This window comes from Colossoma macropomum, unplaced genomic scaffold (assembly GCF_904425465.1).
Source record: "Colossoma macropomum unplaced genomic scaffold, Colossoma_macropomum, whole genome shotgun sequence".
Taxonomy (NCBI): Eukaryota; Metazoa; Chordata; class Actinopteri; order Characiformes; family Serrasalmidae; genus Colossoma; species Colossoma macropomum.
Window position 1 is genome coordinate 10054422 of NW_023494807.1, and position 26266 is coordinate 10080687.

Sequence of the window (26266 nt, forward strand, 5' to 3'; positions counted from 1 at the left end):
TCGTTCTCCAATACCTTCCTAAGCTTGTTCTTAGATGTGTTCTTGAGAAAGGTCCTAAGAAAAAGTCTACGTCAGATTCATGACGTGTTCTTAAAGCGCAGAACTGTTCTCACCTTTGTGCTCTTGAGTGTGTGTAGATTCTGTTCTTACCTAAGAACAAATCCCAGACAAGAAAACATGGGTGAATGTCAGAATCTTCGTGAAAACTGCTTAGAGAGTTTTAAGGAGAAACTTCTTCTTAAGAACGTTTGGTGAATGAGGCCCAGTGTTAGCAGATGAAATGTAAAGAGAAGGAAAGAAAATGTCTGGAGCACTTTTTGATTTTAAAGAATGATCTTTCTGCACATAATCCCTTTTTTTCTTTCCCATGTTCCCATTTTCACTGAATGTTTACAAATTTGAACAAGTCACAAAAACTGTGAATCTCGTGTAAATAGTAAATGCACAGAAACTATATTACAGACGACTACATTTGTGGACTCTTTTGTCGACAGCTGTCGAGCCATTTGAACGTTTTTACTTCTTACTTTGCCACAAACAGAAAATGGACACTTTTAAGATCACATTTGACCGACAGCCGATTTGGTCAGACTCTGAAGGTGAGACAAACACTAAATTCCCAAACTGTCATCACCACTGAGCAGCTTTCAGTCGGCAGCTGAAACAGAAGAACAGCTAAACAACCTGGAATCAGCCAGAAATGAACCCAACACCATTCGCCAAACAAAAATGGGCTGTAAGATGCTTTACAGACTGGCTGGAATAAAACAACATTAATACTGATCTGGCAAAAAATGACAAAACTGAGCTAAACCTGATATTGCGGCAGTTTTATGGCTCAGTCTGTACTTCAAGGCGAGGTTTACAGCAGACTGTGCAGTGAGTGAGCGGAGTTCTTTACTCTGACATAGCAACAAGCTGCTTTTTAAGGAACTATAATTTGGCGGAAGGAACTGCGAACATTAAAACATATTAAATGCTGCGTTCACAGCCCAGTTTATTAATTTCTTACTTTATTTATTTAACTGTTGTGTAAAAGCAATAGAACACTCAAGGTTGTGTGTTATCGCGAATAACTTCACGTGATGATCTATGACACTTGCCTTCGGCTTGTGCCTACGACCAAATCACAGCCGTGATGTTATTTTGGAAAAAACACACTCCCTGTGTTCTATTGCTTAATTGAGTTCTCGTCAGAAACAGTAGAAAAACACAAAACCTCTTAGTTTCTATAAGGAAACAGAAAAACAGAACAACAAATGTTCTAATTAAATTAATAGATAGAAATATAGACTTGAAATGACAAAAACAGCAAAAATCTCTTTACTAAAAACATGAAACCCTTTAAACATGTTGTAATAACTGCTATGATTATAATTTTACACTATGAATTACTTCTGTATCCACCAAAACATGAGCAGTTTTGCTACACACACACTAGTACTCACTCAGATGTGTCCTTCAAACAAGATCAAATCTAGCACTGGACCTACAGGGGCTCTCTATGCTTTTAGCTCACCACACAGAGTCTGCTACAAACGTGCTTTTTGTTGCGAGCAGCAGGTGGAGGTTCAGCTCCGTCGGGCCCGCGGCGGACGGCGTCCTCATTCAGCTCAAACGGCTCATCTTCAGACCTGTTTCCGCTGTGCAGACTCCCGTAGCTCTCAGAGTCCCGTGATTTACCTGTTTTTTGGATATAACTGCACATATTGTTGCTGTTGGAACAAAACCTTGTGTTTAAGTTATTTTGGAGCATTTCTATTGGACACAATGTAATGGGGCAGTTAGTGATTTCAAACTATGTCAAAATTTGAAAAACGACAAAACTGGAGAAACGAGTTTTTTTTCCTGAAAGCAACAATATGCAAAAAAATCTGATAACTGCAAAAAATGAATGCAACTCATCCATACAGCTCTTTGCACTTTGAGTCAGTCAATAACCAGATTTCTTTCTAAAGCCAGTCTGGGCAAAAGTTTGAACACCCCCTGGTCACATGACATGTTTTGTTGATTTCCTAAATGAAAATAAGTGAATACATCCTCTACAGAGAGCTCACTTTAAAATATGGAATTTTCCTGTAAATTTTAGTGCACAATTTCTATTTATTTGCTCAGTTTACCATATTGGGAAAAAGAATAAAACATAACATTTAAAATGTGCCATAACATTTGCACAGGCCACATTTTAGGTTAGATTTTTCCCAGTGTGTTAAATTCAGCAAATAAACAGTAATTGTGCAATAAAATGTGCAGAACTGTGTCTCTGTAGAAGATGTGTGACTTATTTTCACTCAGAAAATCAACAAACAGATGACCATAGTGCCCAAACCTTTGCACACGACTGTATATGGTGTGAAGAAGAATGTGACATATTGGTGCTGATGTAGTCTCAAAAATTGTGTCCTAGAGAATAAATAGAAAAAAAAAACAAATAAAAACAAAATAAGGAATGAAAAAAATATAATAAAACACAGCTTAATTGAGAAGTGTGTGGGCGTGGCCTAATATTCTAATGAGTACCTGTGACTGACCACCCAGCTTGCTACGCCAATGAAGCAGAACTAAAAACAACAGCACAAGCTGGAAGAAATTAGCAAAGGGGGCTCTATATTTATATATATTTATATAGACCTATATACACCGGTCAGGCATAACATTATGACCACCTCCTTGTTTCTACGCTCATTGTCCATTTTATCAGCTCCACTTACTATATAGGTACACTTTGTAGTTCTACAATTACAGACTGTAGTCCATCTGTTTCTCTGCATACTTTGTTAGCCCCCTTTTACCCTGTTCTTCAGTGGTCAGTACAGCTGGAGGTGGTTCATATTGAGCACTTGTAAAATTACATAATAAACTTTATGCTCAGTTAAACCATTTACAGTTTACTGCATTGATCTATAATGATTTACAGTGATTTACGGTTTTAAAATCGAATGAATCTTTTTGAATCACCCTGTAAAATGGGCTTTTCTTTGCCAACCCTCATTTGGAGAAGACCACCTTACTAGAAGCCCCCAGGTAATTTGAGTTTGAGACCCCTGCTCTTTCTGTAACATTTAATTTGCAAATAAAGTGAGATGTTAGAAAGATACCTGTTAGGCTTTTAGCACTGGGCAGGGCTTCAGTAAACGGAGCTGGAGGCTTGTCGTCTGTCAGGCTGTCGCCGTATCTCATGGCTACAGTGGGCCGTCTGTCACTGCTCTGTATAGCTTTAGGAAAGCAGGGAGAGAGAGAGCTTCAGTAGAGCAGTTACTGAACCCATTTGAGAGGGAGAGGAAAACAGTGACAGGATAACACAGAAGCAGTGGCACCTTTAGGATGACAATAATAAATAATAAAAGAAAAAACTTTAAAATAAAATATTTTGATTGTAGTGAAGACCTATGTGTGCTATTGAAGGGTGGAGCTTTTATTTTCTTTATTCAAAATCTGATTTAGCCTAACGCTTTCCTGGACAATAGTCAGGGCTGGTTTACTTATTATTATTTATTTAACACGGGCAGATACATGAGCATAGAAGGAGCATAGAACAGTTTGAAACAGGTCAAAAAAGGTTCAAAAGTAATACATATATTTTTAAATAAAAAAATCTACTCAGTGTATTTATCTTATATCATATGTTAATATTTTAGTATAAATGTTTTAAATGTTTATTTTAGCCACTGTAACTACTCCCTCTTGATGTCTATTTAAGTTTAGACCTCTGAATCTAAGCCATTCTTCTCTATGGGCAAAATTGACAGCATTATTAAAAATCAGCACTCTGTGGTAAACAAAAATGTTTTACACTTAATCATTTTTGACCTATGTACATTTTTCCCTGAATCATCACTGGATCCTCTGAATTGAGTCAACATATGAATTTTGCTAACTGACAAGCTAAAGGCTAAAGAACATCATGCAAATAAACAAGACAAAAATGCTAAATATTGTGACAATTTTTTGTTTTAAAGCTATACACATCAAATGTGACCTTTTTTATTTTTGCTGTGTTGTTTAGTAAATGAGCATACAGGCTGAACCTTCAAACACAAAAACAAAATTCTTTGCCCCTCACAACATGAGCAAATGGAAACAACGGGTGGGCTGTTTACCATTTTTGGAAAAGTAAAAACTTCATGTCGAATGTTTGCAAACTAAACAATGTCACACACTGCAAAAAATGGTATCTCGTCATGTAAAATTATCTTAATAATCTTAAACATAATCAATAAATCTAATATTTCTCCTGTTGAGATTGTTGTAAACTTAATTTAAGATTATTTACCTTATTTCTGGACATTTTGGTTTTAAGCAATCGGTTTTAAGTAGTTTAATTAAGTAAAATTATCTCACTATACTGGCAGATAATTGTGCATATTTTAAGAAATGTGCTTGAAACCAGCAAAATTATCTGCCGCTGTAGTGAGATAATTTTACTTAATAATCTCAAAATGGGAAATGTTAGATATATTGACTAGATTTAAGATCATTTCACTTGATAAGATACCATTTCTTGCAGTGCATTTTTCATTAAATACAGTCATGTGTTCAAATTTGGGCACCCCTGGTGAAATTCCATATTTATGTCATATTTTGACCACTAAACCACATCGTAATTCAGTGGATCCAGGGAAATTTGTGGGAAAAATATAACAGCTAAGAGAAGAAACATGACCTACGTTCTAAAGAAGGTCTAAAGGAAGGAAGCTCAGAGCTGCAGTCAAGGCCGGAGTGAACCGACTCCTGACCTGAGCCAGCCTCCCTCGTGCAGCGGCCCATAATCTCACTGTCTGTAGCTCTCAAGTTCTTCAGGAGGAAGTAGGTCCGCATCCTGCCTTTACCCTTCACCTCGATCTCCCCGCGCTCCTCTAACTGAAAGCCCTTCTCCCGCAGAGCGCTGGAGAAACAGCAAGGAGGGAAAACAGGAGTTTGTGGCATCAAGAAGGATCTTAGGTTTCGTATGTGTCTATAATAACAACAATGATTAATCTCATTTTAGCTGTATTATTATTCAGCTATGTTACCATTTTTATTATAACTGTATTAAGCAAAAACTAGTTGCTTGCTGGTTAGTGTTATGCAAATGAATTCACATTAATTGGCTCCCTCTAGATCACTCTTATTGTTTGACAAGGCAGCATATTTGAGAGAAATGTGCCTTTAAAGGGCTCATATCATTGAAAACTGAATTTCCCCTTATAGAAAAGTTTGATGTGGTATGTAAACATTACTGAAGTTTCAAAAAGTGCTGTTCACTCCTCAGTCCATACAGTCGATATATAGACACTAAACTAAAAAACACCGTTTTGAATTCACTGCTTTTGTGATGTCACAAAAACCAAAGCATTTACATACATCTGTCTATTCAACCTACAGCAGTTTATCCCTGCCCATTCTCGTAGATGTTATAAGGAGTGTTTCAGCCTGAAAGAGGCACAATACAGGGCAGCCAATCAGAACAGAGCTCATTTACATACATCAGTCTTAAAGGCACTGTAACAAAAACAGCCTGTTTAACCCTTTAATATCCTAGGCTTATTACATACCAAGGCATATTATTCAGTAACTACAGGGACTTTAGTCTAGAACTAGTTTAGCTATTCCTGGGTTATAGAAGTGTGTAACAAAACTTTGGGCCTGTCGGCCTGTTAAGGGGTTAATTGTAAGGGATAAAGATGTAACAATTAATGTAAAAATGAATTGTGACTGTTTTTGGTACACTTTAGTGGATCTCTGGGGGAAAATCTCAAATGCAAAAGTAAAATATGATACGGAGCCTTAAATACACCTGAGAATGTTAACGATAGTAATAGAGGCTTTAAACAGAGACTTTAACTCACTGATAAACGGTGGGGCTGAGGTGGATCCTGTCAGGCAGGCCATGGCTCTCCATGCGAGAGGCCGTGTTCACCGTGTCTCCGAACAGGCAGTAGCGCGGCATTTTCTCCCCAACTACACCTGCGAGCACGGGACCACTGTGCAAGCCCACCCGAATCTGCAAGCAGCAAGACAGAAATCTTCACACCACACACATGACACCAACGTCATAGTCATGTCTACTGTTTTATTCATTTGTATATATTTAATAAGTCTATTGTATAACACTGTTCATTACACTTGAATAGAAATTTAAAGAAATTTGTGAATCATGTATTATTGTAACAGTTATATTCATATATCCGTTAATAACCATTATATCTATATATCATTGCACAGAATGTTGTGGAAACTCCCTAAATGTCAGCATTCAGACTATTCCACTCATTTTTCAGAATTTCAGCACAATTCAATTAAGATGCCATAGGAATGCCACAGGAAACAGACATCCGAAGAGTTAAAAGTAAAAGGAATGAAATTCATTTTTTTTTATTCCTGCATTATTAGATGGTTAAGATGTAAACAGAGTCGTTCAGAGTGGTTTAGTGCAAAATGCTCTGTTCTAGAGAAACTTACTGAGTCAGCATTGTTCACAGTGGTGGTGATAGGAACCAGACGTCCACCTCTAAAAGCTCCATCACATAAAGTTATTACATGAAATGGTTATAAATACGCTTTTTAAAAGATTTTCCACTAGTTAACCATCATCGACATTACATATAAAACATGTAAAGACATCTGAACCATTTCATACCAAACCACTCTGAATCACTCTGTTTACCTCTCACACACTTAATTATGCAGAAACCTTGAAAATTCTGAGGAATTCCCCTTTATAACCTGAGTACTACTTGAACCAAATTCCATCTGACCTGAATAGGGCCTCCTGTGATGGGGTTGGTGACTTCCTTAGCTGCCATAATCATGCCAAGGGCAAAGTTAGCCACCCGCTCTGCATGACTGGACACTGGGATTGGCACGCCACCCACCACCATGTAGGCATCACCTATTGTTTCAACCTATAAGATCAACAAATCTATAGTCAGAAGCAAATTGCTGACCACTAAGGGTGGTAGAACATTGTGGTACTCAAAGGCATTTTCACAATGTGTCTTATGATACTTTGTTTTTCTAAAAGTGGTGAAGATGTTGGAATGTAAAAAAATCGCCAGCATAAATGAATAAAAATACTTATTAAGGACCAGAAGGAAAATTTTAAACCAATAGTAAAAATAAATTAATAAAATAAGAAAACAGGATCATTGGTTGACATCCAATCAGCTACTTGGTACTATGCCGTTTATGCAGGTACTATTCACTGGTTGTTGTTGTTTACAGGCTCTCTATACTTGGTCTAAATCTGTATTTGCTGTTGTTCAGCGTTCTACATGTACTAATCATACGCAACATATACTTATAAGAATATCATGACATAATTTATCACAATAACATGATCCTCATGTTGCACACCTCTAATTGTTACTATATGAGGATCACAGGTTTACCTTGTAAACGTTGTGTACAGTGGTGAGGCGGTCGAACCTCAGGTACATGGAGTTGAGCATGAAGACGATCTGAATGGGCTCACACTGGGAGCAGATGTTGGTGAAGGTGACCACATCACTGAAGAGGATGGTGCACTCCTTAAACTCACCTAGAGAGAAGCACAAGACCAGAAACTATCAATTAAACTAAGGTATTCAATGTGACGGAGAACGGTCTAGAATATGCCTGTAATAGTAATGGCTTATTTTCTTATTTTCTCAAGATTTAGACTGATTTTGTCAAAATAATGACTTATTTTCAAGAGAGTGTGACCGATTATATTGCATTGTCTTAACCCTTGTGTGGTGTTGATGTGTTTGTTACTCCGTGGTCTGGTGGAGCCACTGCATTATTGTTTTTTTATCAATACAGCCATAACAACTTATGTAAAAATACCAGAGTCCAGCGTACGGTTCTCCTTTAGCAGCTGTAGCCAGTCAGCAGCCTGTTCATGTTGTCCATCCTCACGCGCACACACACACACACACACACACACACACACATATACAAATACATGCCAACAGACCCCAACACCACACCAGATTTTGAAATCTCGTCAAAATAATGGCTTGTTTTTTTCAAAATCATAACTGATCTACACTACTGCTCAAAAGTTTTGCACTTGTCATAGTAATAACTGTTATTCAGTAATAACTGATACAGTGGAGACTGAAATGCAACAGACATCAAAGCTTAAACCAACACTTTCTTAACAGTTTACAGTATTTTGGGAAGTTATGACATGAAAAAATGAAAGTGTTATTTTCTGTTTATTGGAATTTGTTGTCATTAAAACACTACAAATATCTGTTTAATTAGCGAGATTTGGTTATCATCTTTCAAATATGAGTCATTGTGGGTGTCAGTTTCTTTATCAGTTCGTTCTCAGTGCTGTACAGATTTCTCACTTATCATGAAATCACTTACGGTTCCGTTTATTATCATGAACGTCTTAATTTTTACAGCTTCCTACAAACTGTTTGAACCTTGTAAGAAATTAGATTCATCCTAGAATCATTTTATATGAATGAAATCAGTGACTTCAAACTTTTGAGCGATAGTGTATATTGAAATAATGGCCAAGATTGTGACTGATTATAACAAAGAAAGTATTATTTTCTCAAGATTAAGACTAATTACATCAAAACATCTTCCTTTCTTAAGATTTTGACCAATTATGTTTTTGAGAATTTGACTAATTCTCTTTGACTAGTGCACCAGCTCACCTCCAGGTACAATAACAATAAGACAATGCATGTAACAGATAATTATACCCCTATATTGTCAGACCACAATCATGTATGAATAATTATAGCTGACTAATATTTAATAGTTCACACGTTTCAGCATCACATCAAACCCACACTTTCATCCAAAAGCAGGTGCTCAGGTCTGTATCCCTAGTTTCTGTGCTGAACTCTGTTCTGGAGACTGTTTGTGGTTTGTGTTGTGGGGTAAGTGAGTACGTCAGTCTGTCGTTCGGTGCACAGAACGTTTCTCAGTTCTATTCTTTAAAGTTCTGTCTGGGAGCCGCAGGCTTCCCTCAGTGAGTTAGAGCTTCAGAGACGAGCCTCCTGGCTTCATTAATAATGAATGAGTCTGCGGCAGAGTCAGAGAAACAGCCAGCATCACTACACTTCACTCAGCTCGACTTTAGATATACAGAACACTCCCCAAGTGAAACGAGTGAATGTCCAGACATCTTCATCCTACTTTACTAAATGGCCTCCTTCTCTCTGTTAATGAACATTTCCTAATGTTGCATAAAGCTGTTCTTGCTGTTGTTTTGTTTGGTTTGATTTGCACTGAAACCAAACAAAGCTAACGTACAACCTTAAAAACGATGGTTCTTCACAGGTTCTTTAGTAAAGAAAACAGTTCTATACAGAACCATGAACACTCAAAGAACTGTTTGAGCCTGATTGAAATTGTTCTTTGCATGTTTTTTTTAGACTGATGGAGAATGTGTTATATATGGTTCTATGTAGAACCTTTTTGAAAAGGGTTCTATATAGCATCCAAAAGAGGTTCTACTATTGTTACGATGTCAAGTTTGTAACAATAGAAGAACCTTTTTGGGTGCTATACAGAACCCTTTTCAAAAAAGGTTTTATATAGAACCAAATACACTGATCAGGCATAACATTATGACCACCTCCTTGTTTCTACGCTCATTGTCCATTTTATCAGCTCCACTTACTATATAGGTGCACTTTGTAGTTCTACAGTTACAGACTGTAGTCCATCTGTTTCTCTGCATACTTTGTTAGCCCCCTTTTACCCTGTTCTTCAGTGGTCAGGACCCTCACTGGACCACCAGAGCAGGTACTATTTGGGTGGTGGATCATTCTCAGCATCGCAGTAACACTGACATGGTGGTAGTGTGTTAGTGTGTGTTGCGCTGGCACAAGTGGATCAGACACAGCAGTGCTGCTGGAGTTTTAAACACTTTGACCACTCACTGTCCACTCTATTAGACACTCCTACCTTGTCAGTCCAGCTTGTAGATGTAAAGTCAGGGACGATAGCTCATCTGCTGCTGCACAGTTTGTGTTGGTCATCCTCTAGTCCTTCATCAGTGGTCACAGGACGCTGTTGGCTGGATATTTTTGGTTGGTGGACGATTCTCAGTCCAGCAGTGACACTGAGGTGTTTAAAAACTCCAGCAGCACTGCTGTGTCTGATCCATTCAGACCAGCACAACACACACTAACACACCACCACCACATCAGTGTTACTGCAGTGCTGAGAATGATCCACCACCCAAATAGTACCTGCTCTGTGAGGGTCCATGGGGGTCCTGACCACTGAAGAACAGGGTAAAAGGGGGCTAACAAAGTATGCAGAGAAACAGTAAGTGGAGCTGATAAAATGGACAATGAGCGTAGAAACAAGGAGGTGGTCATAATGTTATGCCTGATCAGTGTATATAACACATTCTCCGTCAATCTGAAGAACAATTTCACCATGCAAAGAACCATTTAATGCTGAAAAGGGTTCTTTGAGTGTTCATGGTTCTATATAGAACATTTTTCTTTACTAAAGAACTCTTGTAGCTAACCAGTAATAGAAGCTTATATCCCTCCAACAAGCTTTCCTTTAGCCTCACTTTGAGATGTTTATGAAAGGTAATGCTATTTGAACATCTAGAAAATCTATATAGAGGAAATATATGTTTTGAATGCATTCCACATAATTAATATTGTGCTGTTAAAGACATAAATTCATATGCAAATCTTTGGGCACCCCTGGTCAAATGATATGTTTAGTTGATTTTACTTATTAAGTGTAAATATATCAACACATCTTTAATGGAGAACATTTCCTGTACATTTTAAACACACAATTGCTGTTTACTTACTGAATTTAACATTTTTGGGGGGGGCAGGGAATAGAGGAACCTTTTTTGGTGCTATATAGAACCATTTTCAAAAAGGTACTATACAGAACCAAATGAAGAGTTAATTTGCAAAAAACAATAAACGCCATCCTTTAAAAAAACGAGCTGTGGTAATTCTTCACACACAGCTCATTCTAACCCCAAATAGGTTTTCGTCACAAAAGCCATGACTGTCCGTTGTCCAGGTGTTTTAAGTTCACATTTTACAGCAGAAATGGTCAAATGCCAGCGCTGTTCTCCAGCAGAACCCAATAAATCCGTTCAGTCAATCAGGTCAGGTGACGCAGCACTGCTGCCAACTGTTTTAGGCAGAATCTCAAACGGCTCCCTGCTCCCTACAAAGTGCAGCACATAGGTCTTAAAATAACGGCTACTGCATCTGAACAGAGCACAGTGAGTCTAATAAAGAACCTCTTTGGATTCACCCATGTGTGCACAATTCGTATAGGTCATAAAGCGCAATATTTGTTTGTAAAAGCCAAAATTTCATAGCTCACATAGTGCACTGTATAGGGAGCGGTGAGCCTGTTGAGATTCAGCCTTAGGATTTTCTGAGGTATGATCTTGTGGATGGTTAATATTGAACATTTCTGTTACAGTTTATCTCTTAACCTTTTTGGTTTATGTTAAAGAATGTTAAATATTGCACTTAAAAGAAATTTATATCTAGTTAACAGCTTTCTTTGAAACATGAAAACACTAAAACATGAAATTACCATTGGAGTCATCTGCTTTTGCCAAAAAACAATATTTAAATTACAAAAAAAAAAAAAATGAGTAAAGTTTAATTTTACCTATATCTTGTTGTTGAGTTATTTTAACTTAATCAAAACAACTGCACTTTGATTGATATTGTCTGGAATGCACAATAAAAAAAATAAAATAAAATGCAAATGGTTCTATATAGAACTCATATCTGTATATACCCCATTCCCTTTACTAAAGAACCCTTGAAGACCCATCTTTTTTTAAGTGTGTAGTTCACCATAACAGTAATATTATTATAATATAAAAACTGTTGAGGGGATTTGAGCCTGTGTACCCTGATGAGCTGTAGATAGACCTGCAGACATTCTGCAATGCCTTTTCTTTGTTTACAGTAACCTTCTCCTCTCCTCCGCGTCTCATTCACCTGCCTCCACTTTCTTGCCCTCCTTCAGCTGGTTGGCCACGTGTTTAGGCAGCATGGCGTACAGCAGGTTCTCCGTCTTCTGCTTCTCCTGCTCCAGGTGCTGCGAGAGCTGCCGCAGCTGCTCCTTTTTGCGCTCCAGCTGGCTGGACAGCTCCATCTCAGCCAGCCGCTGCTGGTTGAGCAGGATGAGGTGGCGCGTGGCGTCGTGCGGGGCGATGTCGGACAGGTACATGCGCCTCTCCTCCAGCTCCTGCAGGCTGCGCAGCAGAGGGGACGCCTGGTACAGCATGCAGCGCAGAGAGGCCATCCACAACATCTGACCTGAGAAAAGAAAGAAAGACATATAAAAGAGTGCAAAGGGTGGAATAAAGGGGTTTAAATGTCCAAAAGTTTGTAGACACCAGTGTTTCTTCTGAAATGAAGGGTATTAATAGGTTGTTTGATCCCCCTTTGCTGCAGTAACAGCCTCTACTCTTCTGGGAAGGCTTTACACGAGATGTTGGAACACTGCTGTGAGGATTTAATTGAGCACCAGTGGGGTCAGGTACTGATGTTGGATGGTCAGTTCTGGATCACTCCAACTAATCCCAAAGGTATTGGATGGAGCTCCATCACTCCAGAGAACACAGTTCCACTGCTCCACAGCCCAATGCCCGGTGGGCTTTATACCCCTGTAGCCCACACTTACCATTGGACATGGTGACTTTAGGCTCATGTGCTGCTGCTCCAGAGCGTCCAATTCTATTTGCTCAGCGCTTTTCTATGCCGATTATTTGAGCTGTATGCCTAGTTGCACCCTAACATAGCTGAATGCAATCATTACAAGGGTGGTCCACATACTTTTGGACACATAGCACACACATAGAGTTATCAGTGGGCAACATCAGTCAGAACAAGACCTAATTTACAAATAAATAACTGTATGTTAAGGTATTAATTCAGCTACTTTAAATTCACCCATCTCCATAGAAAAGCAGTGACCAATAGAATGGGATGCTCTGGAGCAGCCGCACACTCATGTGCCTAAGGTCACCATGCCCAAGGTCAAGTTTCGGCTTGTCAGATTACTGTTCAGAAACTGAAAAACAAATCAGAGCAGTGAAATTATTGGCCACAGTTTGTGGGGATCCTGTATTAGACTAGATTTCTCATATCACAGCCTTATATGACCACATACCTCCAAAATTTTGACGAAACCATATTTTATATAAGTAAATCACATAGGTTCATTGCCAGATATGGTATCTTGGCAGCTTAATTCTAGTCGATATATCTAATGTTTCTTATTTAAGATTAATGTAAGCTTATTATAAGATTATTTAACTGATTTCTAGTCATATTTTACTTGTTTTAAGTAATTTTATTAAGTAAAATTTTCTCACTGTAATGGCAGATCATCTTGCTTGTTGTAAGAAATATGCTTGAAGCAAACAAAGTCATATAATTTTACTTGTCATATAAAATTACTTAAAACAAGAAAAACATCTAGAAATAAGTTAAATAATCTTATAATAAGCTTACATTGATCTAATAATAAGAAATATTAGATATACCGACTAGATTTAAGACGATTTCACTTGCCAAGATACCATTTCTGGCAGTGAACCCATACGATTTACCCATATAAAATATGGTTTCATTGAAATTTTGGAGCTATGTGGTCATACAAGGCTGTGATTTGAGAAATCTAATACAGGTTCCCCACAAACTGTGGCCAACAATCCTGCTGCTCTGATTTGTTTTCACTTTCATTTTTATATGAGTTCACTGCCAGAAAAGGTATCTTGGCAAGTGAAATCATCCTAAATCTAGTATATATATTTAATATTTCTTATTTTGAGATTAATGTAAGCTTATTATAAGATTATTTAACTTATTTCTAGACATGTTTTACTTGTTTTGAGCAATTTTATCAAGTAAAAGTCTCTCACTGTATTGGCAGATAATTTGCCTCATATCTCCAAAATGGTAACTTTACAGGAGAAGGAAAAAAACCTTCTTTTCTTTAAATATAAGTCAATGGAACCAGAATTTTTTCCAAGTAATTTTGGGCCATTTCCTTTAATTCATTCTTCATGAAATTACACAATGTGGGTACAATTGGTATTTTCAAACTATGTCAAAAACTGAAAAACAACAAAAATGGAGATACGAGGTTTTGTTCCAACAGCAGCGATAATTTTTACAGCAAGCAAAATTATCTGCCAACACAGTGAGAGAATTTATTTGATAAAATTACTTAAAAGTAAAGATTAAATAAAGTTAAGTAAAAATGTCTAGAAATAAGTTAAATTATCTTCTAATAAGCTTACAACAATCTCAAGATTAGAAATATTAAAGATATTAATATTTAAGATTTCACTTGCCAAGATCTAAGTTTTTGCACTGTTGACGCCCATGTGTATGTTGCGTTTTTATCGAATACAACCGAAATGAAAGAAAGTGTTCAAGTTTTCAGAAATTTGAAAATGGCCAAAAAAGAAATAAATGTAGGAGTAAATATTGTGTTAATGTATTTGTATATTAGCCTAGCCTAGTTCCAACTTCCCATAAGAGTAAAGGCTGTTATTGCAGCAAAGAATATCTTTCATTAAAACGCTGCAGAAACTGGTATCAAATGTTTGGACATGCAGTGTCTGTTTCTCCGTAGAAAAGATCAAAGTTGACCACATAGCTAAGGCAAATAAAGGCTCAGCTAGTGTTTATTCCTCATCTCCCACCTCTGAGCTCAAGCATGGGTGTCTCCTTCCAGCACTCGGGCATCATGTCTCGACGAGTCTGCAGAACAAAGTGACTGTTGATGAACTTGCGGATGCTGGTGATGGTGAAGGTGACCTCTGGGTGCAGGATGGTGAAGTACTGGTTCAGTTGGATCCCCATGGTCTGTAATCCTGGCACGATCTTCTGCACCGTCACTCCCGCCTGCCGCACCCTCAGCTGGATGGCAGGAAGAATAGCAGAAGAGCTCTAGTGCTATTCTCTACATCAGTAGTGTAGAGCTCGTCTTAGGTGGTACATTCAATCATATACATTCAATCAAAAGCTTTAAACTCTCAGCTATCAGTCTGAACAAACACACGTTACATGAGATGCTGTCTTACTTCTTCATCAAACACAATATGAAAAGGAAAGGCATTGCAGAAAGTCTTCAGGTCTATGCACAGTTCATCAGGGTACACAGGCTCAAATCCCCTCAACAGTTTACCTGAACAGAAAAGAGAAATATTCAGTACTGAACACAGAATGACATATGTTCATTGTATGTTACCGCTGTGGTGAACTACACACTTGGTTCTTCAAGGGTTCTTCAGTAAAGAGAATCATTTGGATGCTTAAGTGGTTCTTTGCATGATAAAACTGTTCTTCAGATTGATGGAGAATGTGTTGTATATGGTTCTATATAAAACCTTTTTCAAAATGGTTCTAAATAGCACCAAAAAAAGGGTTCTGCTATTGTTACAAGCTTGATATCATGATAACTATAGCAGGACTCATTCTGGTGCTGTTTCATCATGCAAAGAAACATTCAAGCATTGAATGGTTTTATAGAATTGTTGCCTTTACTAGGGAGCCCTTGAAGAACCGCACAGCATGTTTTTTTTTGTTTGTTCAGGTATATCATGTATTTAGTAATATATATAAATATATACTTATCATAAATATGTCTTAAATTGGTTAAATGGTTAAAATGCCAATTCTTTACCTAGATCTTTTTAAATTATGCATTATACATTCAAATTAAGTACTATCTAAGACACAGCATGCACTGGCTTTTACCTTTTCCCAGCTGCACCAAGCTTCTGACGGTCTCCCAGTGGTTCCTCCGTGCACCTGTATGTTTTTTGGTCTGCCTTGATTTTTCCACCTCCTGGGAAGAACAGTAGTGTAGAATAACAATCAGGGCTTAGAACAGTTAAATGATTCACTGAACAAAATACAAAGTAAAAATATTACATGCATGTCTTTACAAGCTGAAAGAGTCAGGTAGAATAGTTTTAAGCTGCTTTAAGTAGCATTAAAGGGCCCGTAACATGAAAAACAGAATTTTTCTTGTTTATATTATTGTTATTTTGTTTTATTGAAGGAGTTTGATCTACTTTTACTGCCCTGTTGTGGCTCTACAGCAGAATTACATTTATAGGTAAAAATAAAATAATCCTCCTTCAGAGTAAAATAAAACTCTGCTGATCGTTCAGCACAGTTTAACAATAAATAGTCTTAAACGCTGGAGTTAATGTAGAACTGCTAATTCACCCTTTAACTCTGAAGGTTGGTGCACAGACTGCTGGTCACCATAGCAACACAGACAATAATCTCGCCTAGCTAGTAGCTTACGAATCTTGCCTAGTTAACGAAAAGGCAGACAGAAAGATTTAAGATGAACACTGATAATTTGGAGACAATCAGACTTATTTGCATATATAATCACTCCAGCTGGTTTCCTGATACGTTTGATCTGCAGTGAGAAACTGACAAACACTAAAAAGTCACGAAGCTGAGGTCAGTTTCTCATTCGCCAGCTTCTCCTTTGAATTCTCTCGTTCCACCTTAAATGGTGCAGCAGTTACATTCCGGCGCCTCATGCACCACTTAAGGGGTAATGGGAAAATGTGAAGAAGAAGCTGGTGAATGAGAAGCGACTTCAGCCTCGTGAGAAGTCAAAGGTTTTACAAGAAACTGTTCTACCTTTGCGGAAAAGTTTCCTGTCAGAGATGCGAGAAAAGCAGCTATAGCTGAGCTAAAGTTTAAACCAGAGCAAAGTAAGTCTGTGTTTTTGTTTATATTATACTTTTTATCCTATACTAGTACATTAACACATACTGAGACATATTTACAGCCAAAATGGTAAAATGGACATAAAATGTTGTGGCTCTCAAGGTGGTTTGATTTTTGTTGCCAACCCCATTCACTCCCCAGTGCATACAGTCCATATATGGACACTAGGCTGCAAAAGCAGAGCCATTGTCTTTGCGATGTCACAAGAGCATACTCATTTAAAAATATCCTACAGCAGCTTCTGAGGGTCTCCCTTTGGTTCCAATAACAGTGTGAACACTGAACACACACGCACACACACACAAACACATAAACACACATTTTCTAAGCCGCTTATCCTTCTGGGTCATGGGGGGAGCTGGAGCCTATCCCAGAGGTCACTGGACAGTCATTCACACTTACAATTGCAGGACAAGCAGTACACCTGTAGGATGAAAACAATGCCTGAAGACTCAAAAGAGGTTTTAAAATCAGCCTAATAGTACCATGACGGCAGTCCAGGGGCCAATAGCAGCTCAATAAAGAGTGGTCAATCAATTCATGGCTTTAAATTCAATAAGAGCATTTTAAAGGGAACTCCAACTGTTAAGACCTGCATGCCTTTAAATACTGTCAATGTGTTCAATACTATTAAAATGTGATATATAAACCAAATTGAAATGTTTTATTATAAAATAAAGACAAATAGTTAAAATCCCTCTGCTAATAGGCTACCGCTGGCTCAGTGTGATGTCATATGGCTGCACAAGACTCAGTACATACTGAAGATCTTAAAGACAGCATTATTGATTTATGCAATGTTGACATATTGTCAGTTTTGCTCTACCTGTTTGTTGGTGCGTGCTGCGCCGTGTGTGCAGCCCGAGGCCTGAGCGCGCTGTGAAGGTGACGCTGCGTTTCTGCTGCACATTTTCTCCGAGAAGGCTGGGTGGTGGGTTATCAGGAAAACAACATGCTCCTTTTTCCCCGTCCTCTCCACCTCCTCCATCTGATTCACCACCTCCATCTCAATTCGACTGCTGAAGAAGTCTTTCGCTACGGCTCCAATGATGCCTGCAGTCATAATTGGCACGTAGTGAAGTTTGACCCAAAGATGCTTCCAGATACACTTTTAACCCCTTACCAAGCCACAGGCCCACCAGCAGGCCCAAAGTTTTATTGCACACGTATATAACCTAAGAATAGCTTCATTAGTTTGCATTGAAATCCCTATAGTTACTGAATAATTCGCCCTTGTATGAAATAAACCTGGATTGTCGAGGGGTTTAAGAATAACGGCTACTGAGTGGATCTTCACTCAGACTTTATTTAGTATAGAATCTTTACATCATGATACACTTTTTTTCAATCATCATGCAATTAGAAAGAAGTTAATCTCACCTGGCACAATGTGGCAGAGACCCCTGCGGTCAGAATAATAGTGTAAGAGCATGGTGCTGTCGCTGTTCTTTTCCACACGAAACGATGGAGCATTCATCTCCTATAACCATATAATGTAAAATATGTAAAGTATTCTTGCAAAACATCTCAGCGTTATTATATCATTATGATCTGAAAAAAAAAACAATTTTGAACTATAAGGGGAACATTTGTGAATGAACTTTAAGTTGGCTTGATAAAGCTGTTCCTATAAAATCCCAGCTGGTTGTCCTATGAAACCAGCCTTGTGACTGGAAGGTCACCAGTTTGATCCCCTGGGCCGACAAGTATGTGACTGAAGTGCCCCTGAGCAAGACACCTAACCCCCAACTGCTCCCCGGGCGCTGCCCCCTAATGTGTGTGTTCACTAGTGTGTATGTGGTGTTTCACTGCACAGATGGGTTAGACTGTGGAGGTTAAATTTCCCTGTTGTGGGACTAATAAGGATCACTTAATCTTAATAAGATTAAAAGAACAGTGGTATATATACATATTTGAATATATAAAAACTCATTTTATTATCTTATTTAGTGCTTTTGTTAATAACTGTGTGTATGTCTTATATGTGAAACCCGCACATTTAAATCAAGTAAATTCAAAAATCAAAAAACAAATAACATTCTTTTGTTCAGTCCATTATAAACACCCATCTTCTGATTAATTCTTTATAATATTAGCACAGGGCTAAATTATTCATCATTTCATCTGAATGCATCACTAAACAATAAACCTTTCATTTAAATTCTCCTCAAGACACAGAGGAGTGACCCCACACCTGCGCACGGTGCTCACCTTGTACGAAAGGGACAGGTAGCCGTGCAGAGCGTCCAGATTCTCCATAAACTCGAAGAGATTTGCTCCCAGCGTGCGCAACATGTGGTCATAGCCTGATCTTTTACAGAACTCGAAGAAGTATTCGCCAAACAGTCTCAGCACCACACTGGCTTCCACGTCTTTAAAAATGAAGAAAGAAAGCGGATCCATAAGAAAAGAGGTTTACAGAAATGCAGGGATTAAGCAGGTTTGAAAAGCAGAGCTCAGACTATTACAGTCCAGGTGAATCATCCTTTGAAACTGTCTTGGGGCCCAAAAAATGTTTTACACAGCAAACTTAAAAAGTACTTAGACATTTGTGCCATACTTAAGGCCCAATCCCATTTCACCCCTCGCCCCTACCACTGAGCCCTTAGCCCCCTGTTTTGTGCGTTCACGTCTAGGGGTAGGGAGTCCCGATTTTTGTTGAAATAGAGGGGTAGGGCGAAGTGTTAGGGCTACATGGCCCTCCAAACTGAGATTTTTCAAAGGCAAATGGCGTGATACGAGAAAAAAAGAAAAACTGGCGAGATGGCTGAGCAAGAGACCAAAGAAACCCACAAATGTGAGAATTTTCTCTGTTAAAAATGATCAGATTATCTTAGTTTAATGTAGTTTCAATGTATTATGATCCTTTTCTTTATAACAAGCATAAAAAATCGCTAATAGTATGCTAATGTCTCAGTAGCTAACTAGCTAAATTTCCCACTCCACCTTAAATAGTCCAGCAGTTCTGACGCCTGAAGCGCCAGAAATCTAACTGCTGCTTCATTTAAGGTGGAACCTTTTTGTGTTCCACCTTAAATGTTAATTCAGTTACATTTTGGCACCTCGGACATCAAAACTGCCACACCATTTAAGGTGGAACGGGAAAATTCAAACAAGAAGCTGGTGAATATCTGACTTCAGCTTCATATCACTGAAGAATTAGGGGTGGGTGATAATAAATAAGTGCCCTCTTTGTAGGCATATGACGCCCTAAATGTAACTAAAGCCCAGCAGTGAGGAGCTGAACTTTACCCTCCTCTGCTGTCACTGCAGACTGGCAGGGTCGCCTACAGAGGAGCGCTAGTAGCTATTAATGAAGTAATGCTCTTTTTTATTTGAGGGTCCCATTTCAGAGGGAAAATTTCAACCATTACCCCTGTAACTCAGTTCTAAGGAGCAAGGAGACACTCGAAAACAAGGGGTAGGGGTAAGAATAAGAAATGAGATTGGGCCTTAATAATGTATTGAGTTCACTGTATCAGGAAACAATATGTCAAAGCAAGCATCATTTATTTTCCTTTCAGTAAAGTTTCCTTTCAGAAAGCAGCTGGTGACTTTCAGACTTCTGCAAGTTTTCATCCAAAATGTCTTTTATCATTTATCAAAAATTGTAACTTTTTTGTGAAGTCCCACAAGGTCCAATCTTAGGGCCTTAGTTGATGTGATCAGGAAATATGATATCAGTTTTCACAGCTATGCTGACGGCAATTATACATCCCCATTCTGTCTGAAAATGAGGACTCTGTTGACAGGCTTACCAGCTGTGCGTCAGATATTTGAGTCATTCTACAGAAACTGTAGAATGTCTCAAATATCATTCTCAGCACTGCAGTAACACTGACGTGGTGGCGGTGTGTTAGTGTGTGTTGTGCTGGTACAAGTGGATCAGACACAGCAGTGCTGCTGGAGTTTTCAAACACGGTGTCCACTCACTGTCCACCCTATTAGACGCACCTGCGTTGTTGGTCCACCTTGTAGATGTAAAGTCAGAGACGATAGCTCATCTGCTGCTGCACAGTTTGTGTTGGTCATCCTCTAGTCCTTCATCAGTGGTCACAGGACGCTGCCCACAGGACGCTGTTGGCTGGATATTTTTTGGTTGGTGGACTATTCTCAGTCCAGCAGCGACACTGAGGTGTTTAAAAACTCCAGCACCACTGCTGTGTCTGATCCACTCAGACCAGCACAACACACACTAACACACCACCACCGCATCAGTGTTACTGCAGTGCTAAAAATGATCCGCCACCCAAATAGTACCTGCTCTGTGAGGGTTCATGGGGGTCCTGACCAGTGAAGAACAGGGTAAAAGGGGGCTAACAAAGTATGCAGAGAAACAGATGGACTACAGTCTGTAATTGTGGAACTACAAAGTGCACCTATATAGTAAGTGAAGCTGATAAAATGGACAATGAGTGTAGAAACAAGGAGGTGGTCATAATGTTATGCCTGATTGGTGTACATATTATCTTTATATCTTCAACAATACATTCTTTAAAAAGAAAGATGGTTCTTCAAGGGGTTCTTTCATAAAAAAAGGTTCTATAGAAAACCATAGACCATTCGCATGATTAAGGGTTTTTTGCATCATAAAGTTGTTCCTCAGATTGATGAAGAACGTGTTGTATGTGGTCCCATATAGAACCTTTTTAAAAAGGGTTCTACATAGCACCAATAAGGGTTCTTCTATTGTATACAAGCTCGACATTGCAACTATAGAAAACCCTTTTTGGTGCTATATAGAACCCTTTCTAAAAAGGTTCTATATAGAATCATAAACAGCACATTCTCTATCAATCTGAAGAACAATTTTATTATGAAAGAACTCTTTAAACATGCAAATGGTTCTTTGAGTGCTCATAGTTCTATACAGAACCACGTTCCTTACTAAATAACCCTTGAAGAACCATCTTTCTTTTCCAAACTATTGTTCAAAGCACACATATCATATATTGTTTAAACACTGACATATCATAAAATATTTTTGTCTATTTATTTATTTCTGTTTTGGACCCCAAGATTCACATGTGTATTTTTACTCCTTAGAAACAAGTTTAAAGCGTAAGTCTGCGGCACAGACTGCTTTACCGAGGAGCCTGCAGGTCTCCGCTACCAGCCGCATGGTAATCTCATCTTTGTACACTTCGTAAGTCATGAAGGTATCTTCAGCACCTGCTTCCTCCCTGAAAAACAGCAAAGGGGAGTTTCACCAATTTTTCAAAGTATCTGCATAATTCAGTGTGTGTAATGTAAACAGAGTCATTCAGAGTGGTTTGGTGTGAAATGGTTCAGATTTCTTTACAGTGGTGGTGATGGGAACCAGGGGTTGCCATGACTACAACACAAATATAGCCATTTTATCTACTATCCAAAACCACCAGTGAACCTCTGTGTCTTCTGAGTTTTATATGAAATGTTGATGATAGGAAAATAGTTGAAATCTGAAATAATAAGTTTTTTGGGGGACTATCTTGCCTCACAAAACCCTGCATGTATCCCTCCACCATGAATTAATGAAAACAATAAGCTTGAAGCTAAAAGCTTACCACATAACTATCATAAAATAATGTCTCAGACATGGTGGACGTCTGGTTCCTGTCACCACCACTGTGAAAAATTCGGATTGAGTAAGTTTCTCTAGAACGAATATTTCACACCAAACCACGCCGAATAACTCTGTATACGTCTTAACCATTTAATTACAGAGAAATTCTTAAAAAAGGGTGGAGTTCCCTTTCCAATTATTCAAATAATCAACTATGTGTACAAGCGGTGCATTCGGTTTTACTCCTACTTGAGTCAGCGATGACGCGGCCACTACCGCCACCTGGTGGACAGCGAGAGTAACTACAGCGCGTCATGAGTTCAAAAGGGAAAGCAAAAAGAAATTCACCTGAGTTTATTCCAGGTTTCTTCTCCAAACTTATCGATCACCAGCGACTTCAAACATGTGTTGATAAAACCGTACTGTCGACATTTAAGTGATATGTTAAGTGCAGTGAATAACAACACAGTACATATTCCATACTGAAGCAAGAATTGACCAGTAAAATGAACCAAATTCACTTAAAACTGAACATAAGCAGGTCAGTAAAGCTTGATAAAGAGATAATCAGGCTTAAACATTAGCCTGACTGAAGTAAATGAGATACACACCAGCGTTTATGTTTGGAATCACTTGTTTTTGCTTCTATTTTATTCAATATCGACTTACATATATATTTAATAATATATTATAAATATAATAATATTATAAACCAGATACCAAAATGTGTTTTAAGATTTTTATTCAATATTTCAATCAGTTATTAAATTTATAAACAACATTCTGTGATTATTCATTTGCATTTTGGGCTATGTTGAAGGATAAAGGCTAAATATTGGGAGGAAAAATAGCGAATCTTACCATTTCTCTGCCTTCTTCTTCAGTGATCTCTCCTTCCACACGTTACAAAAAAGTTATTCATATTTATTCTGTGTTGATATTCCGTCAATAAAACAATATAAGCCAAAAAATATCTCTAGCTAACATTACATCCAACAAGCTTCACAGGACACGCAGCACGCAGTGCTAAAAAACAATATTCCGGCATCAGTGGACAAATAAAAGTCATTTTTTTGTCCTTAAAGTCGAGAAATATGACGTGGAAAAATAAATATCCTGTTTGAGATTATTTCCCTGGACGCCTGTTGAGGTTTGTGTCCAGCAGTGGACGCTGAAAGCCCGAAAATGAGGCTCAAGTTGGCCAGTTCTGATCTAATTGTCCGTTCCACCTTAAAACTGAAGCACATACATTTACACTGGCGCCTCCATTTAAGGTGGACCGGAAGAAGCTGAGTTCAGCTTCGTACCCCGAAATGTGTGGCTCTGATTTTGATTATAAAATAAATTTCACTCATTTTGTGTTTATAATCACATTTTAGTGAAAATATTAGCAGATTAGCTGTTATAAACGCGCGGTCAGACTGATCGCCCTGCTGAAAAAAACCCATAGAAACCATTAAGTGTTGCTGTTGGTTCCTGATGTTTTTTCTAATGGGTTAACATCACAGTGTAAATGATCCTAATGGTTTAACAGGTGACCATTGACTGATTTTAAATGCATTTAATTGTTTCCTAATGGGATTTAAAGGTGTTCTACAGGAAAATAATGTTCACTATTGGAAACTATTAAACCAATTCCCATTAAAAGGAAAATCACTGGATTTTAATCCTAATGGTTTCTAATGGTCTTTTTCAGCAGGGTGGGGATATTGAAGGGGAATTCCACCGATTTTTAAAACATTTTCCTAATTCAGTGGTTGATGTGTAAACATTGTAGATGTCTTTACAGTGATGGTGATAGGAACCAGGGGTCGCCATGACTACAACACAAACATAAACTGAAACAAATCGATTAAAATATGTTTTAGGCCAAAAAATGTCTCAGACATCAGGCAGTGAATTCATAACCATTTCATGTAGTAACTTTCTGTGAGGGAGCTTTTAAAGGTGGACGTCTGGTTCCTATCACCACCACTGTGAACAATTCTGACTCGGTAAGTTGCTCTAAAACAGAGCGTTTCACACCAAACCACCCTGAATGACTCTGTTTACATCTTAACCATTTAATTATGTAGAAATGGTTAAAAATCAGTGGAGTATGTCTTTAATATTCACATATGAACATCCATTAAACCCATAGGGTAACGTTAGACCCAAAAGGAAACTCAAATAAAATATTAAATAAACAAGCTCTCATTTGGAATTCAACAACATGAAGTGACATTTACTAAATTATTAAGAAATAATATTAGTTTAATTATTAATCATACTATTTTAAAAAGCCACACCTTTCCACAGCCTGATGCTCCACCACACTCAAGTAGCCACATTCACAATCCCTTAGCTAACTAGCTAACCTTACAGGCTATTTTCACACCCTTACTGAATCCTTAACGTTACCATTGAGGGTAAAATTAGCTAATTAGTGAGGCTACTAATATTTATTTGATGCTTTTTGTTCTTGTAAAATGTTTCTTGCAAGAAAATAAGTAAAATATGGAATTTGTCTGTCTTGATGGCTAGCAAGCTAATTAGCTAGCTAGCGCAGTTTGGAGACTTACAGCTAACGGTGTTAGCCAGCTAACTGGCAGTTAGCTTTGGAGATTGGAGATAACATTTCACATCGCTGTTGTGTTTATTCTCATAAAATTTCATAAAACCATGAACATTAGAAGAGTGAAAATGTTACATGACTGAGGTATTGTAATATTTTATTAGCCATTAGCTACCTGCTATCAGCATTCATATGAGTTGGTAATGGTGGGTAATGCATTACAAAAGGTTAAAAGGGTTTTAATGTATATATATATATATATTGATCTGGATGGGTGAGTGAATACTTTTGGCAATATAGTGTATATACAGATCATTGAATTCAGGTGTTCCAATCACTTCCATGGCCACAGGTGTATAAAACCAAGCACCTAGGCATGCAGACTGCTTCTACAAACATTAGTGAAAGAATGGGTCGCTCTCAGGAGCTCAGTGAATTCCAGCCTGGTACCGTGATAGGATGCCACCTGTGCAACAAGTCCAGTCGTGAAATTTCCTCACTACTAAATATTCCACAGTCAACTGTCAGTGGTATTATAACAAAGTGGAAGCGATTGGGAATGAAAGCAACTTAAAATGACAGAGCAGGGTCAGCAGATGCTGAGGCGCATAGTGAGCAGAGGTCACCAACTTTCTGTAGAGTCAATCACTACAGACCTCCAAACTTCATGTGGCCTTCAGATTAGCTCAAGAACAGCGTAGAGAGCTTCATGGAATGGGTTTCCATGGCTGAGCAGCTGCATCCAAACTTACATCACCAAGCGCAATGCAAAGCGTCGAATGCAGTGGTGTAAAGCGCCGCCACTGGTCTTTAGAGCTTGTCACTCTCTGGAGTGACAAATCACGCTTCTCCGTCTGCCAATTCGATGGACGAGCCTGGGTTTGGTGGGTGCCACTAGAACGGTACTTGTCTGACTGCATTGTGAAAGGAACTCTTAATGCTTCAGCAGACCAAGAGATTTTGGGCAATTTCATGTTCCCAACTCTGTGGTTCCCAACTCTGTGGGAACAGTTTGGGGACGGCCCCTTCCTGTTCCAACATGACTACGCACCAGTGCACAAAGCAAGGTCCATAAAGACATGGATGAGCGAATTTGGTGTGGAAGAACTTGACTGGCCTGCACAGAGTCCTGACCTCAACCCGATATAACACCTTTGGGATGAATTAGAGCGGAGACTGCGAGCCTGGCCTTTTCTTCCAACAACAGAGATATATACATATATATATAGAATACAATTAGTTACTTGTTTTTAGGCAGCTGTGTAAGGCAGCATAGTTCACTACCAGCATAATGAGCTACGCTAAAGCGTTTGGGAAATGGAGACTGAAACTGGGTAGCAGCGACACTCTGATAACCAGCAGGGGGCGCTCTCACAGTATTCACAACTCACAGTTTATCACATTTTAGTTTTGTTTCTTTTTTACTTCAGTAACGGTGGCTGTAACTTA

General features: G+C 38.4%; 1 protein-coding gene across 1 annotated transcript; it reads right to left on the minus strand.

Moving 5' to 3' along the window:
- Positions 1 to 1510: 1510 nt before the first annotated feature.
- LOC118797491 (guanylate cyclase soluble subunit beta-2-like) lies at positions 1511 to 23152 on the minus strand. The gene is made up of 16 exons (XM_036556865.1): positions 23125 to 23152; positions 22612 to 22685; positions 21807 to 21901; positions 18930 to 19090; positions 18099 to 18198; positions 17545 to 17771; positions 15720 to 15810; positions 15044 to 15147; positions 14663 to 14879; positions 11943 to 12263; positions 7371 to 7519; positions 6738 to 6884; positions 5829 to 5983; positions 4668 to 4885; positions 3099 to 3215; positions 1511 to 1683 (listed from the first exon to the last, which is right to left on the minus strand). Exons 1-16 carry the CDS (start codon positions 23125 to 23127, stop codon positions 1511 to 1513), a joined length of 2352 nt encoding a protein of 783 aa, XP_036412758.1. The 5' UTR covers positions 23128 to 23152.
- Positions 23153 to 26266: the final 3114 nt, after the last annotated feature.

Coding starts and splice junctions, on each gene's coding strand:
- LOC118797491 (XM_036556865.1), bottom strand. Junction 12,264..14,662: donor ACCCATGCTTGAGCTCAGAG/GTGGGAGATGAG, acceptor TTCTTTTCTCAG/GTCAGATGTTGTGGATGGCC. Junction 7,520..11,942: donor GGGCAAGAAAGTGGAGGCAG/GTGAATGAGACG, acceptor GCTTCTCTCTAG/GTGAGTTTAAGGAGTGCACC.